This window comes from Gossypium hirsutum, chromosome D04 (genome assembly GCF_007990345.1).
Source record: "Gossypium hirsutum isolate 1008001.06 chromosome D04, Gossypium_hirsutum_v2.1, whole genome shotgun sequence".
NCBI classification, from domain to species: domain Eukaryota; kingdom Viridiplantae; phylum Streptophyta; class Magnoliopsida; order Malvales; family Malvaceae; genus Gossypium; species Gossypium hirsutum.
In genome coordinates this window covers 14,130,547-14,145,091 of record NC_053440.1, presented here as the reverse complement: position 1 = coordinate 14,145,091, position 14,545 = coordinate 14,130,547, and the positions used below count along the sequence as shown (strand labels likewise).

The window sequence follows — 14,545 nt, the reverse complement described above, 5'->3', positions numbered from 1 at the left end:
CCGAGGATTGGATTGATTTATTTATTTATTGTATTTCTCATGTAAATTTTAATTATTTAGCTAAATTATAGTTGATAAGATTGTATCGATGTTGGATATGAAATATTCTTAAATAAATATCATTTTTGCATCAAAATTGGTTGTTGTTGCCATTTCGTATTATTAAATCAAGTTTGCACGGGAAAATTAGAACAAAGTTGTATATTTTATTGATTTTCTATAGTATAATAAAAATGTGTGTTTATAAATTACAACAAAATGTTAGTGTGAATGAAAAAATCAACAAATAGGTTGCGGTTAAAAAATTAATAAATCTGTTAATGAGGTGTTGTCCTTATATCATCCCGTCGATGTGGACATGATGGCATTATATGCCCTGGGTTCCTACACCACCCACATAACCTCGGTTGGTTTGTCTTCTTTCGAATATCCATATTGTTGCGTATCTGAGTCGATGTCGGTTGACCTTTTGGTTTGCGACACAATGATCTATTGGGTAACAACTTGAATGAAGCGTTTGATACCGACGACCACATACTTTCATCTGGGACTAGTAGGTTTACGTTTCTCTACACATTATACATGTGTTCTAGTTTGTACACTTCATCCAGGAAGCTCATGTGATCCAAGCGTTCGAAACTCAGCCTCTTGTGAAAAATCTGGTCGACCTCAACCTCCCGTGAAAAAAAATTGTTCAAAACTCAATTGCATTCAAAAAAATAAAAAAAAATACAAACTAAGATTTTAATCAAATCGAGTAGTTTGAGTTTCGATTATGAATTGAATTAAATTTTTTAATTCGAATAATTCGAATATATGATTGGTGTAAATAAGATGCTTCGAAATATCAAATTAAATAATTATTAACTTTACATCTCAAAAAATTATAAAAAAAACACTTAAAAATATAAAAAAAGACTCAAAACCCTATACAATCCTAAATCTTAAATCCTAAACTCTAAACCCTAAATCTTAAAATTCATACAATCTTAACCCTATTAAAAAAATAAAACCCTAACTCTAAAAAATTTAAAAGGAAAACACTTCCAGTTGGAAATATTTTTCTGCCAATACACTGAAAGAATTTCTAGCTAGAAACATTTTCTTGCAAATCAACTGAAGTTGAAAGTTTTTTCGTTATTTAAGTCTAATTCCGTAATTTTAAAAAATCAACCTAATCTAATAATTATTTTAAAAAATCGTCACTTTTCAGAAATTCGCTCAAAAGTTTAGGCTCCGATTGAGCATTTAACTTCAAAAAATTGTCAAACTGCCACGTGGACTTTGAATTTATACCTACCAAAGAAGCCAAGGTTCTCCCACGTGTCCACTTTCCATGGGCTGAGTAGCATCAGCGGTACGCGGCAAAAATAAATTAGAAGGAACCGCTTTGCAAGTTTTAATAACACCCTCATCAAGCGGTTGAAAATATGGTCAATAATTATTTAACCCCACTGTAATCCAAGTCAACGTCTAAAAATAGCTCAGTTGATCCATTTACCGTACTGCGCAAAGCACGAAATCAGCTGTGGCGGTTCTCGAACAACGTCTATAAAAGCATTAACCAAAAGGACTTCATTTCCTCCATTGAACTTATTATGCTTCTAACAAGGCTGCCGGACAAGATGACTTTGGCCGCCGCCGTTTTATTGCTCCTTTTGACGCTAGTTTCTAATTCAAGAGCTGATCGAGATTTCGATGTTCGTCATCGCCTCTCTACCGTAACAAGGTCTCCGTCTCTTGCCTTCTCCGTTGAGTCTTTATTTCATCATCTTTATTAAAAGTTTAAATGATTAAAAATTTTGAATCCGATTTTATCTTTGTCATTTTTAACTATTCCTCTATATTCCTAAGAGCAGATATTCTGCAGTGAAAGATATTGTAGACAATTCCTTTCAGCCTACTGATATTCCTGTTGGATGTACTCCTATCCACTTAAATCTCGTGGTAATTTTATTTTACTTTCATGAAATTTGATTTTTTTAATCATCTTTCAAAGCTAGAAATACTGTTGAATCGAAAGAAAAAGAAAAATTTCCTTGTTAGTTTAGGTGATTTGATAGTGCATTTCTTCAGGGGAAACTTTGTGTAAAGGCAAAATTTGCAAGGCTGTAATGTTAATGCTTTTTCCAGAATGAAAATCTGTAAATTTGGTGCCCGAGTATTTGTGAAATTAGGAAGACATTTTAAAATTCATACTGTATTAGTATAATACTAACAAGTTTGATCAATGATGTATGGAAGAAGTTGCATAAGTTTTGTGCAATGTTTTAAATCGATAGCTTTACTGGATATCTTTAAGATTTTCTTACTGTTTGAAAGGCATGTTGTTGATGTTCTTTCCTAATCATAGTTGTGGAATTGTTGGATGGATAGGAGAATCTCAATAATTATGGCATTGTTGTTTGAGGGTCATTGTTTTACAGCTTCTTTTCTTTCTTTCAAATTTTTTTTTTGATCATTGATATCTTCATGTGATCTGTTAATTTTTGAATGCCGTACAAGATTAGAACTAAAAGGCAGGCTAATGTGAATTCAAATTTCTTAGGCAAGACATGGAACTCGTTCTCCTACTAAGAAGCGGATGAGAGAGTTGGAAAAGTTGGCTTCTCATATAAAGGAACTTCTAAAAGATGCCAAAGAAAAGAATTTGTCCCCACAGAAAGTTCCTGCTTGGTTACTGAAATGGGAATCCCCTTGGAAAGGGAAATTGAGGGGTGGAGAATTAGATACAAAAGGAGAAGAGGAATTATATCAACTTGGAATCAGGGTTAGGGAAAGATTTCCTGATTTATTTAATGAGGAATACCACCCTGATGTGTATCCAATAAAGACTACGCAAGTGAGTTCTGTGTTTGAAATTTTATCTTGCTTTCGTATATAAATGCTTTATGCATAGACAATCCTCCTCCTCTTTGTTTGGGAATTTATATGGATGCTGCTTTATTTCCTGCCTGAGACTGCAACATCCCTTTTTCTTTATCCATATAGCTTGAAGCTGAAAGCTTGACTTTATATTTGTTTTTTTCCTTATTGATTTAGTTAGGATTCATACGTTTTCTTTCTCTTATTTTTGTGGGAAGGTTCCTTGGGCTTCTACCAGTGCTGTTGCATTTGGCATGGGGCTATTTAGTGGCAATGGAAGTCTAGGACTGGCGCGTCATCGAGCTTTTGCTGTTACAAGTGAAAGTCGTGCAAGTGACATAACCCTGAGGTTTTTTGATTGTTGTCAAACCTATAAGGTATGAATGATGTTTCTCCCTTATTATTCAAGCACCAACACAAGAGTATGGTTTGTGCATTATTATTTTTTCTCATCTCTGTGATGATATTCACTTTTGCTACTCAAATAAGGAAATTATCTAAGCTATTTAAGTTGGTCACACATTTGTTCTATTTGTACATGATCCATTCCTTTTATCTCTTATATTAGTCCAACCTGCAAGTTTGGAGTTATGGTTCACTTGTGCTATAATTTCATCGAGTTTTAGACAATGTTCTCTAATTTAATGGGATTTCCTTTGCTTATATAAACTGGATATATGGATGCAGGACTTTAGGAAAAGCCATGAGCCTGCTGTTGTTAAACTGAAAGAACCCATAATTGCTGAAATTACCTCTGCATTGGCAAAGCGATATGAGTTCAATTTCACAAGACAGGATATATCTTCTCTCTGGTTTCTTTGTAAACAGGTAGCTATCTTCTTTTCATGCAAATTTTATGGTGCATAGCGTTCTAAAATCAGAAAGCAGTAACATTTGATCAGTTCAAGTTTGTATTTATATTGTCGAGGATGTTGGATTTCTGATGTGGCAGGAAACAACCTTGTTGGATATAACTGATCAAGCTTGTAGTCTTTTCAGTCCCACTGAGGTATTTTCAAGCTTCTTTACTCTATGAAAACAATCAGCACAATCATTTTGTTGCTGCTAGGATTGTTCATTTGAAATATTGAGGATGGTTTCTATGCATACCTCATTACTTTTCATAAATTACCGTTGGTATTTAGGGCATGATATTTTTGGCATGTAGATTTTTTCTCAAAACATTGATTCTACTATAGCTTGCCAGAAGTATAAACCTTCTTTAATTGTAGATGACATAAGTTTGCAGCTTAAATCTTTTGGATAGTTTTCTTTTTCCCTCTTTACTCTCTATGATATCAATTTTCAGAACTCTGCATGTATAGATACATAGTTGAAAACATCTTGTTAGTTTAGCTTATTTTGTCTTTGTTCCTTAAGAAATGTAGAAACCTTTAAGTTGGGAAAATTAAAACAAGATACCTGATTTGGGTGACATACTTTCCATGATTTATTCCTTTTTATCTGACATGCTAGTTCAGCTGTAATTTTTTAATAAATCATGTTTTTACTTTATGATTTTTTTTACCTGCAAATGCTATTATTTAGGTGGCTTTGCTGGAGTGGACAGATGATTTAGAGGTGTTCATGTTAAAGGGCTATGGTAAATCCTTAAATTATCGAATGGGAGTGCCTCTGCTTAAAGATGTCATTCAATCCATGGACCAAGCACTCAAGGCTAAAGAAGGTAATGGTACTTTGAGGTTCTGATTGTATAGACTGCTTATCTCTATAAGCGAGGAATCTATATAAATAGTTATCCTTGAATTGTCTGTCAATTGCACTCTTACTATATCCAGCAGTGCTGCTGTACTGTATTGGTATTTGGAATTACTGGCCGAGGATGGCCAGGACCAAATCACATTTGAAAATATTACATTATAACATCACATCATATTCATTACATAATTTACTTCTACTGTCTACATTTCCTACATGTTTTTATTCTAAAATGGAGAAAATAATAAAAAACATTCTTCTTCTTGTTCATGCGTTATATGTCTCATCACCAAACAATACTTTGAGAGCTTGCTGAACCTAAAATAACTAAATACAGTTCTCTTTTGATTACGGATTACTGAACTACTAGGTACAAGGTTGTTTGATAATGGGTTTTTCTCAACTTTTGACTTCTATTTTTTTCTCTTTTCCTTCGTACCCCTAGATAATCAAGCTCCTGGCAGTTACGAGAAGGCAAGATTGCGTTTTGCACATGCAGAAACAGTGGTTCCTTTTTCATGCTTGCTTGGGCTTTTCCTTGAAGGATCTGGTAAGTGCTTCCTGCCTTTTATGGTTGCATCTGTGAAGGATCTCGTTGGTTTGCATATAGGCATGATCATGGGCACCTGTATAGGCTTTTTGTTATATTTTGGTATTCGTCTAATCATTGCAGATTTCCAACGAATACAAAAGGAGGAGCCTTTGGATTTCCCTCCTAAACCTCCCAAGAACAGAAGCTGGAGAGGCAGCATTGTGGCCCCTTTTGCTGGAAATAATATGCTGGTCTTATACAGTTGCCCAGCTAATTCTTCAAGCAAATACTTCGTGCGAGCTCTACACAACGAGCATCCCATCGCAATGCCTGTAAGTTATGCTTTTATTTCATAGTTGCTGATCAGTAATTCAATGGTTATACCATTAAAAGGGAACAGGTTTTTTTTATATCAAGAGTCTTGCCAAATACAGTGTTCGCCTGCCTCATTTTTTCAAAATTTAATTTTTACCTTGTATTTTTCTTGTTACTTAGTATGCATGCTACAGTTTTATGCAGTTTTGTAAGGTTTTATGCATTACCTTCAAATCAGTTTGATGCTCATGCTACCTTTTTTCATGAATAGGGTTGTGGCGGTACTGATTTCTGTCCATTTGAAGTTTTCAAGGTATGTATGATAATTTTCCGTCTTTTATGTTTATGAAAATAATGACTTCACTCCTAATTTTTACATCACATTTTCAGGAGAGCATTTTAAGTCCGCACTTGAAGCATGATTACAATACCCTTTGCCAAGTGAATCTTGATCAACCAAAGCAGAAGCCTGAAACCAGTAAGTTATTGAAACTGTTCCGTTGGCTCTTTTCGTTCGGGAATGATGATATACCATCCGATGGAGTTGAATTGTAGTTTGCTTTTCGAGGAAAGAAAAAAAAAGTATAAATCTTAATTTTTCCCTTGTTGCCACTCTTTAGTGTGATTTTCAGTTACAGACTAGCGGAGTTCTATTCTGGATTGATTCCATTGCTGACACAAAACAAAATTTGCCACAAGATCTCTTGGTACGATACTCCTTTTCTGATTGAAGGATTCTTGTCGTAGGAGTAGATTTTCGAACAATAGTTGGAATGACATAGCTTTGTAGCATACATTCGCGAATTAATATCTATATTGGAAAATACCTTTACGTGTAGGCTTCATGTATTGTTTTGGTGGAGGAATCATCTCTCTGTGTTCGCATCTTGGAATGAGTTGAATGTTAGCTTAAATCAGGCATAGATTATGTGACTGATTGACCAATCTTGAAGAAACGCTTAGCAGAAAGTTTGTTTTAATAGCTTGTTATTTATGCTTTAGAGTTTAGGGTTTGTTTTAATAGTTTATTTTAATAGCCAATTTTTTACAGAGGTTTAAATGGGGAGAGAATGAAATTAGATTTGGAAACTTTGGCCACTGTTCGAAGAAATAATACAGATGCAATACCAACTTATGAATGAATATGCTGCAAGTTTGACTGAGTATTGTGCGACACACTGATACTTTGGGTCTCAAGAATTCGTGAGAAAGAGTGATAAAGGAGGGGCGGATGAAGATGATTGTATTCAAGTTGTTCGACAAATATTCGGGCTTGACTTGAAAACAATGAACTATTAGAAAAAAGAAAAAATAATAATAATTAAATAAAGAAAAAAATTAAAAGTGGAAGATAGATTGAAAAAGAACTCGAATAGATACGATGGATAATTGGATAAAGGTCCAAGTGAAATTTTTGAAATAAAAATCTCTTAAATAACAATTTTAATTAATTGTTTAAAAAATAATTATTGACAAATTTAAGGATGAAAAAAATTCATGATTTCTTAAAGAAAAATGAAAAAGATTATTTCTAAAAATAAAAAAAAATTACACAAGAAATTGATTTCTAGAGTTCAAAATTTTATTAATGAAAACAATGTATATCTTTCACGAGTAATATTGAGGCCTTTATATATGCTAGTTATGTACATCCAAATAAAATTCTTAACTTTTTAACTATTCTGAAACTCTAATTAATTTAGACAAGTAGTTTAAACTAGACTTTCTTGTTTAACCAAGAAACATAAAACTCCTCACTTAAAATACTTTTGGAATAAATAAATAAATAATAAAATCTAATAAATACAATATTGAGTTAATATATAATAAAAATTAATATTGAGTTAATATATAATAAAAATTAAGCCTAAAAATCGAACTAATATGATTTAAACTCAAACTAAAAGCTTAAAACTCGTAATTTTCATAATAATCCTATTCATAAATTTTACTCGCGCAATCTTCACTAAAACGGTCATAACTTGAGCTTGCGAACTCATAATTAAGTGATTCAAAGTGCGTTTCGAATCTAATGGATAGATTTTCGAATGCTATGAAGATATCTCAACCCACAAATGCTTGAATCCCATCCAAAAAGTCGTCACAAGTTGATTGATTTTTCGAATTTGAAAATTGACAGCTTCAGTAAATGGAATTTAATAAATTTCACTCCATCGTGAATGTATCAAAAGAAAGAAAATAGAAAGAGGAATCGAAAGAAAAAAAAAAGCAATGAATTCATTCAACAAATTTTAGCATAATCTATTGCTACACTACCTTTGCTCTTTTAAAGCTAAAAACCATTACAACCAATTTGAAATTTTGTTAAGTTATTAGCCACACAACTAGCAAGGTAGTAAATGCACTTTCATTTAAAATGGTGAACCCCTTACATTTAATCAAAATGGAGCATCTAATACAACCCAAAACGCTCTTAAAACTCAATTTTTAGGCTTAACACGAGACATTTCAATAATCGAATTAACGGTAAAAAGTTAGCCCTGTATCGAGTACACCCTTGGTCAAAGGGATTTTCTTCCTTAAGAATCGAAGGTAGGATATCGCTTTTGTAAGTTAGGAAAGCTTTCCCAGGTGACATCTTTAGGGAATGTGTTCGCCCGTTCAACCAACACTTCAGTGACTGCTTGGTTGCCTTGTTTCACCATGCGATGATTTAAGATACAAGTTGGCTCCTTGAGTAGGGTGCCATCCAAGCTGATAGGGGGTAAGGTGGATTGCACCAGCTGATTCCGATGTGGCGTTTAAGTCAGGACATGTGGAAAGTCGGATGGATACAAGAGCTAGGTGGTAGCTACAGTGTATAGGCCACTTGTCCATCTTGGCTATGACAGGGAAGGGTCCAAAGAATTTTAGGGAGAGCTTTTGGTTAGTCATCCTTCTCAACGTTTGTTGCTTGTATGGTTGAAGCTTCAAGTAGACTAGATCTCCTACTTGGAAGGTTTAGCCATATCAATTACAGCTAGCAAAATGCTTCATGCGATCTTGAGCCCGTTTGAGATGAAACTAAAGAAGGTATCTAGTTGCTTCTTGTTGTTGCAAGCTATGATTCACACGGTCAATAGTTGAGGATCCTGCTAAGTAAGGTAAGTGTTGAGGGGGGCTTGACCATAAATGGCTTCATATGGGGTTGTTTGAACGACCGAGTGAAAGGTAAAACTGTACCACCATTCGGCCAAAGGAAGCCGACCACACCAGTCCTTAGGCTTTTCTCCTATTATACATCGAAGATAGCTCTCCAAACACCTATTGAGAAACTCGGTTTGACCATCACTGTCAGGGTGACAAGTTGTGGAGAGATGGAGGTGAGTGCCTAGCATCCTAAAGAGTTCCTGCCAAAAAGGGCTAATGAAAATCTTAGCTCAATTAGAAACAATAGGTTCTAACAACCCGTGAAGCTTGTATACATTGTCAAGGTAAGCTTGGGCCACAGTTAAAGCAAAAAAAGGATGGCTTAAGGCCATAAAGTGGCCATACTTGTGTGTCCTTCCATAACGGATAGGTTCGTGTCCTTGCCTCCTCTAGAGGAAGACAATTTTTCAATAAAATCCATGTTGATGTGAGACCAAGCTCTGTTAGGGATGACTATGTAGAAAAAAATCTGGTTTAAAAATGGTTTTTTTGCACAGCGAAAAATTGAAATTTTAAAAACTGACTTGATTTGTAATATTTATAGCAACAAATCTTAATTGAACTCGTTCTCGTGTTTTCGGATAAGCGGATCCTTAAATGTTTTTCAGCTTTTAATTAAACGATCTTCTTCATTATTCTCGTACTACGAACTGATTCAAATGTGGGCTCGAACCAATTGAATTGAAACATAGAACTGGAAAAAAATTTCTTTTTTTTTGGGTGAAAACAAAAATTCTATAGTAGAAATCGGTAGAATTTTTATTTTAGAAAAATATATTTAAAAGTTGAGAATAAATCCTCTCTATTTTTCGGCAAAACAACAATCTCTCAAAAGTTCTATTAATAGCACTACAGGTGCCATCTATTTATAAGAAGAGAAGGTAGAACCTTGTTGAGTTGGAGATGTTCATTTTAAATAGAAAAATAATATACTACTTAAAGAAGGAGGGGTGAACGACTCTCCATTGTATTTTTACTAGGGTTACTGCCTCCTTTATGTTATATGATGGGTTTTGGCCTCTCTCACATTGGGTCTAAATACGAGTACCTCTTGGGCCTTTTTGACCTAGTACTCTGTAATGTGATCCAACCCGATTCAATTTTTCTGTTTCCCAAAATAAATTTTAATATTTACATATTAAATAATTTTTCATCTCGATTTTACTCTGGTAAAATTTTAACAATTTTACTCGCAAGAAAATTTCAAGAAAAGTCGTTCAATATGTTACAACTCAACATGTTCACTATGATTGAATGATTTATTTTCATTTTTAGGCTTCAAAACAGTCCAAAAATATAAACTCATTTTTCCATCATTTTTTAAGTAATCCTATATAAGATTGCAAATTTTCATTTTCAATTTTGAAAGCCTACATTCATTTTCAAATGATTCCATTTCTCCATTTCGGATAAAACTATAATCGTTCTTGAATGTTTCCATTTCCTTTTTTTCTATTAATTTCATTCATTTTTATTCAAACACGCAATTCATTTTTGGTTTCAACAGGCTAGTAGAGGGACCGATTGGACATATGAAGTTAAGGCTCAAATGATTTATAATTAATTTTTGGCTTTTCGTCTATTAATTATAAGCTCATTTAGTCACGAAGTCATTCCATTATAGTATCGTGGCTGAGCTTTCCTCAAGGACATACCATTATGAAAGTAACTACTTAGAGCTCGTCCAATGACCTTGTCATTAGTGTGTTACCATCATAGGATATCTTTGATCTATTTGGGGTAATATCCATTCTCCCAATATGATCCCATTTTATCTCATGATAACCATTACATCTTCCTTTATGAAAAATTAATCACTATCAATTAGTGATCAAGTCATCTATCACAAAGACGGATGACCCGTGGCCCTTTTACTTTTCATCAACTATGTAATGACAATGAGAGGATATCATTTACCCAAGTTTTGGGCTATGAATTTCATTGCTGTGAATGATGTACTATAGAACTCGTACACCTACTGCACCAACTTTTGATTCCTTATTTTTTTGAACTCAGGCTTTTACTTATATCAAAGTGTGCGAGTCACACATACATAGTCCGCAATCCACTTAGGATTTAGGTATGCCACACTTAGACCTGCTCATGGGCCGGACCACCCGGCTCGTCCCAAAGGCCTGTTTGAAAAGTGAGAGGATTTGAGCAAAAATATAGGCCCAAAAAATGGGCTTGGATAAAAAAAGCTCGTTTAAAAAATGAGCTGGGCCTTGGGTAAGATATTTTTGGCCCGAGCCTGGCCCAAATTTACAAAAGGACAAAAAATATGCTATTTTTGTTGTTGTTTTAATGCTATTTTCTTGTTTTTTTCCTATTTGCTACCATTTCATTATTTTGTTACTATTATTTTATTGTTATTGCTTGGATATTGTATAATACTTGTTTTATTGTTAATCTTGTTATTATTTTAGTGACATTTGTTTGTTAAGTTACATCTATCTTAGTGTTATTTAAGTATACATATTTTTTAAATTTATTTTTAATTTGTTGGGAAATATTTATTTTAATATTTTTAGTATTTTTGATGTATTATATATTTAAAAACCATATAGAAAAGATTAATATGGGCAGGCTAGGCTGGGATTGAGTTTTACTATTTTTATCTGGGCTGAGTTTGGGTAAAATTTTAGGCCTATTTTTCGTGCCAGGTCAGGCTGGACCCGAGCCTAGCAAATAAGCCTAAATTTTTGGTTGGGTTTCATCAAGCCCGGCCCGGCCCGACCTATGAGCACCTCTAGCCACACTATAAACGTCACAAGTGAACAAATCTACAAACGAATTTAGGATCTATTCTACTTGGGTCCTGTCCAATGTACTGCTAGTCCAGTTAGTTACATTTATGTCTTTGTCTTCTGGGAGTCATCAGCTCCGATGCCAAAGACAAGACATCCCTCCAATTGGGCCTGATAGACGACATATTAGTCTTTTAATCGGTTTTCTCATTTTTAATTAGACTAACGGCATATTTAGGTTCATCTACTAATACAAGCTATCTTTTCATGCTATGATTCGACCACGTAATATCGCTTAGTATTAGTTAAACATTAGACAACCAATGAACAACATTTGCTTCCATTTTGTTTTGCGTGTAAAAATCATGTGTGGAAAATATGAAAAGTATTAGTGTAATTCATAAATAATTTTATTAATCATTCTTTTCAAAAAATTACAAGTGTACTTAGACAAAAATACTACAACCAGGGTACTAGATCGAATAGGTCAAGGGTTGCCTGATTATGCTGCATTCTTAAATTTACAGCTTTGGCAGGCTACACACTCTTAACTCATGCCCTTCCAGTACACCAAGCTATTCAACCTGTGTTTGGTAGTATGAATGCCCGAGTTGCCACCTATAGGAATTTCATGGATATAGGAGAAAAGTTCCTTCTGAAGTTCTTTATTGGCTTTCACCACCAACTTACCTTTTCTCCTAAAAAACCTGCTATCCCAGTTGTACTTGAAGTGAAAAGAAGGCTAGTGTTGAAGCTCAAAAAAGAGCTTCCTGAGCTTAGGACCATCTTGCTAGAAATGATACACTCTATCTAGTAGATTAGAAATAACTAAACTTCTAACTATTTGTAATAGTTAACCATCTAGACTATGGTGGAGAGTGCATCGACCACTATATTAGCACTACCTTTCCTATATACCACCTAAAAATCGTAGCCTATCATTTTGGCTACTTATTTATGCTGAAATGGTGTGATGATCTGCTGCTCAAAGAGGAACTTCAAGCTCTAGTGATTGGTTCTGATGCGGAAATGGTGACCAATCAGGTAAAGATACCATTTTTTGACATGTGCCGCCTTATACCCGACCTGATTTACCGGATCCAAGTATAAGACATCACAATACTTATTTATTTAGCTAAAATTTTCAATTTGCTAAAAGATATATTGAATATGCCTCTTATTTATTTAAGTTCTTTTATAAGATAATAGGCTTGAGTAACACATCAATCGTTTGTCACAAACTTTCAAAGGTAAAATAAAACCTTACAACAAATTGCTTAAATAGACAAACATATTTGTAGCAAGTGTTACTATTTATCATTTGAAAAACATATTTCCATAATGTCCCTCTATATGCATAATATTTCCCTCAGTTTACCGTGAAGGCGCATTCCTGGCTTGGTCCCTCTTGACATATAGGTTCAACTCAGTAAACCGAAACACGTATATAAGTTTCCAAGGGATTTAGTGAGTATCACTCATTTTTACCTTTTTACAGGGATGTAGATTCTTTTGACTCAAGGGTTTGAGTTCCCTTTCAGACATTGGCAGATACAATTTTGATTCTTGGTTGGAAGATAGTCATACGTCAATCTCTGCACTGAATTGTCTTATACTCCTTTTATCTGATTGATGGATATCAGACTTTACACTATATTTGGAATCCTATTACACAATTTATTTGTTGTTTGTAGTTAGATACGTTTATCAGAACGATATTTAGTGGATACTACTCTTGGCAAATTGCCTTACAGGACTCATCGATTGTTAGAACACCAGTTACATTGTATTTTCAAATCGTCCAAACGATCATACTCGTTTAGAAGAACATAACATTATAATACATGCAATAGAATTCTAGATAAAATTAATATAGAACCTAAGAAATTTCAGGTTGGACAGACACTTACACCACTAATATTTCAAATGCCTCAAGTTTCCTGTCATAACAGATCACTAAGGTGTATTTATCAGATGGTTACTTTGTCGAGAATTTCATCAGAAGATGCCTCACAGGCTTACCCAAATATCATGCAAGGCAGACTAACATCTCACCACTTGGTCATTACAGAATTCACTCTATGAATTTTCCAGAGAATTCGCCTAGAGAATTCGTGTTTATTGTCCCAGCGGACCATTGATGTGGATGCCATGGGCTTCTCTCACATGGTCTTATACCTTCATGCCCTCTCGGTGTATTATCATATAATGTCATGGCCATGGAATTTCCAAAGATTTATTTTGTGATCTGCTAGTTTGGTTAGCATTATAGCTGCCCTACTGAAGGCTACACAATTTCTATTTTCACAGTGATCTGCCTGTTCGGTTAGTAGTGTACCTACCCTATCGGAGGAAAAATAAATGGATCTTTTTCTCACCTTTTTACATAACTTAGAGTTGTCAAGCATTGGAACCATACAACAGGAAAGTATTAGGCAATGACTATACACACGTCAGCAACATCTTATATCACTTAATATCATATCATGCTACCCATTGTTCACCTCATTTACATATTTGTAGATACCTCTAAAAAACACATATACACACAATCTCATAACATGCAGGAGTTAGATTTAGAGACTCACCTTTACCTTGACTCAGAGCTTCTATTTCGATAGTTCTTCTCGATCCACTAGTAACAACTGCTTAAACGACCAAAAGATATTTATTAAAATTCTTATTACAAACATTTTACTAACATTTCAACTAGACACGACCTCCATACAAGGCCTTTTTGTATGCTCTTCCCTTCTATAATCGTGTAAAGCTGTAAGACTTACCAGGATGTAGAATCATCTACTAATTAAACTAGATCCTTTTTCGTTCTTAATAAAAAAAAGTGTTGAGGTTAGAAAGAAGGACGTGGACATTAAGTAGAAAGAAAAACCATCTGGAATGGTCTATTTCTATAAATATAATCTTGGATCCCTAGATTTTCTACCAAATTTAAGGCAAGTAAAAGAAAATTCGGTGAAGGTTAATTTCACTATTGACTAGTCATGGGAGGTCAAATCAATTTAATTTACTCCTGTTGAGAAATGGTCAACCATACTGCTTGTGAGGATTTGTTTAGTTTGTTGGTTATAGAGTACAAGCAATCTTTCATGCATTATGCTACTTTGATATTTACATTCCATTGCTGTAAAATCCCAACAACTCCCAACTAACCTGATATGAGATCTAATTGAATTGTACTTATGCAAATTAAGCGTAC

The 14,545-nt window shown here is 34.1% G+C and overlaps 1 protein-coding gene across 3 annotated transcripts; it reads left to right on the top strand.

Annotated features, from left to right (window-relative positions):
* The first annotated feature begins 1,437 nt into the window (after positions 1 to 1,437).
* On the top strand, positions 1,438 to 6,574 carry LOC107955204 (multiple inositol polyphosphate phosphatase 1). Of its 3 annotated transcripts, none has more exons than XM_016890931.2 (12): positions 1,438 to 1,729; positions 1,860 to 1,947; positions 2,549 to 2,842; positions 3,084 to 3,242; positions 3,553 to 3,693; positions 3,818 to 3,874; positions 4,414 to 4,552; positions 5,030 to 5,134; positions 5,258 to 5,448; positions 5,703 to 5,744; positions 5,822 to 5,909; positions 6,052 to 6,411. In XM_016890931.2, exons 1-12 carry the CDS (start codon positions 1,599 to 1,601, stop codon positions 6,054 to 6,056), a joined length of 1,440 nt encoding a protein of 479 aa, XP_016746420.1. In that variant the 5' UTR covers positions 1,438 to 1,598; the 3' UTR covers positions 6,057 to 6,411. The 3 variants fall into 3 exon arrangements, 2 of the variants coding, with proteins under 2 accessions (XP_016746420.1, XP_016746422.2); XR_005912550.1 differs by having other exon boundaries at positions 1,500 to 1,729; positions 5,822 to 6,138; positions 6,271 to 6,574; XM_016890933.2 differs by having other exon boundaries at positions 1,500 to 1,729; positions 5,822 to 6,411.
* The last annotated feature ends 7,971 nt before the right edge of the window (positions 6,575 to 14,545 follow it).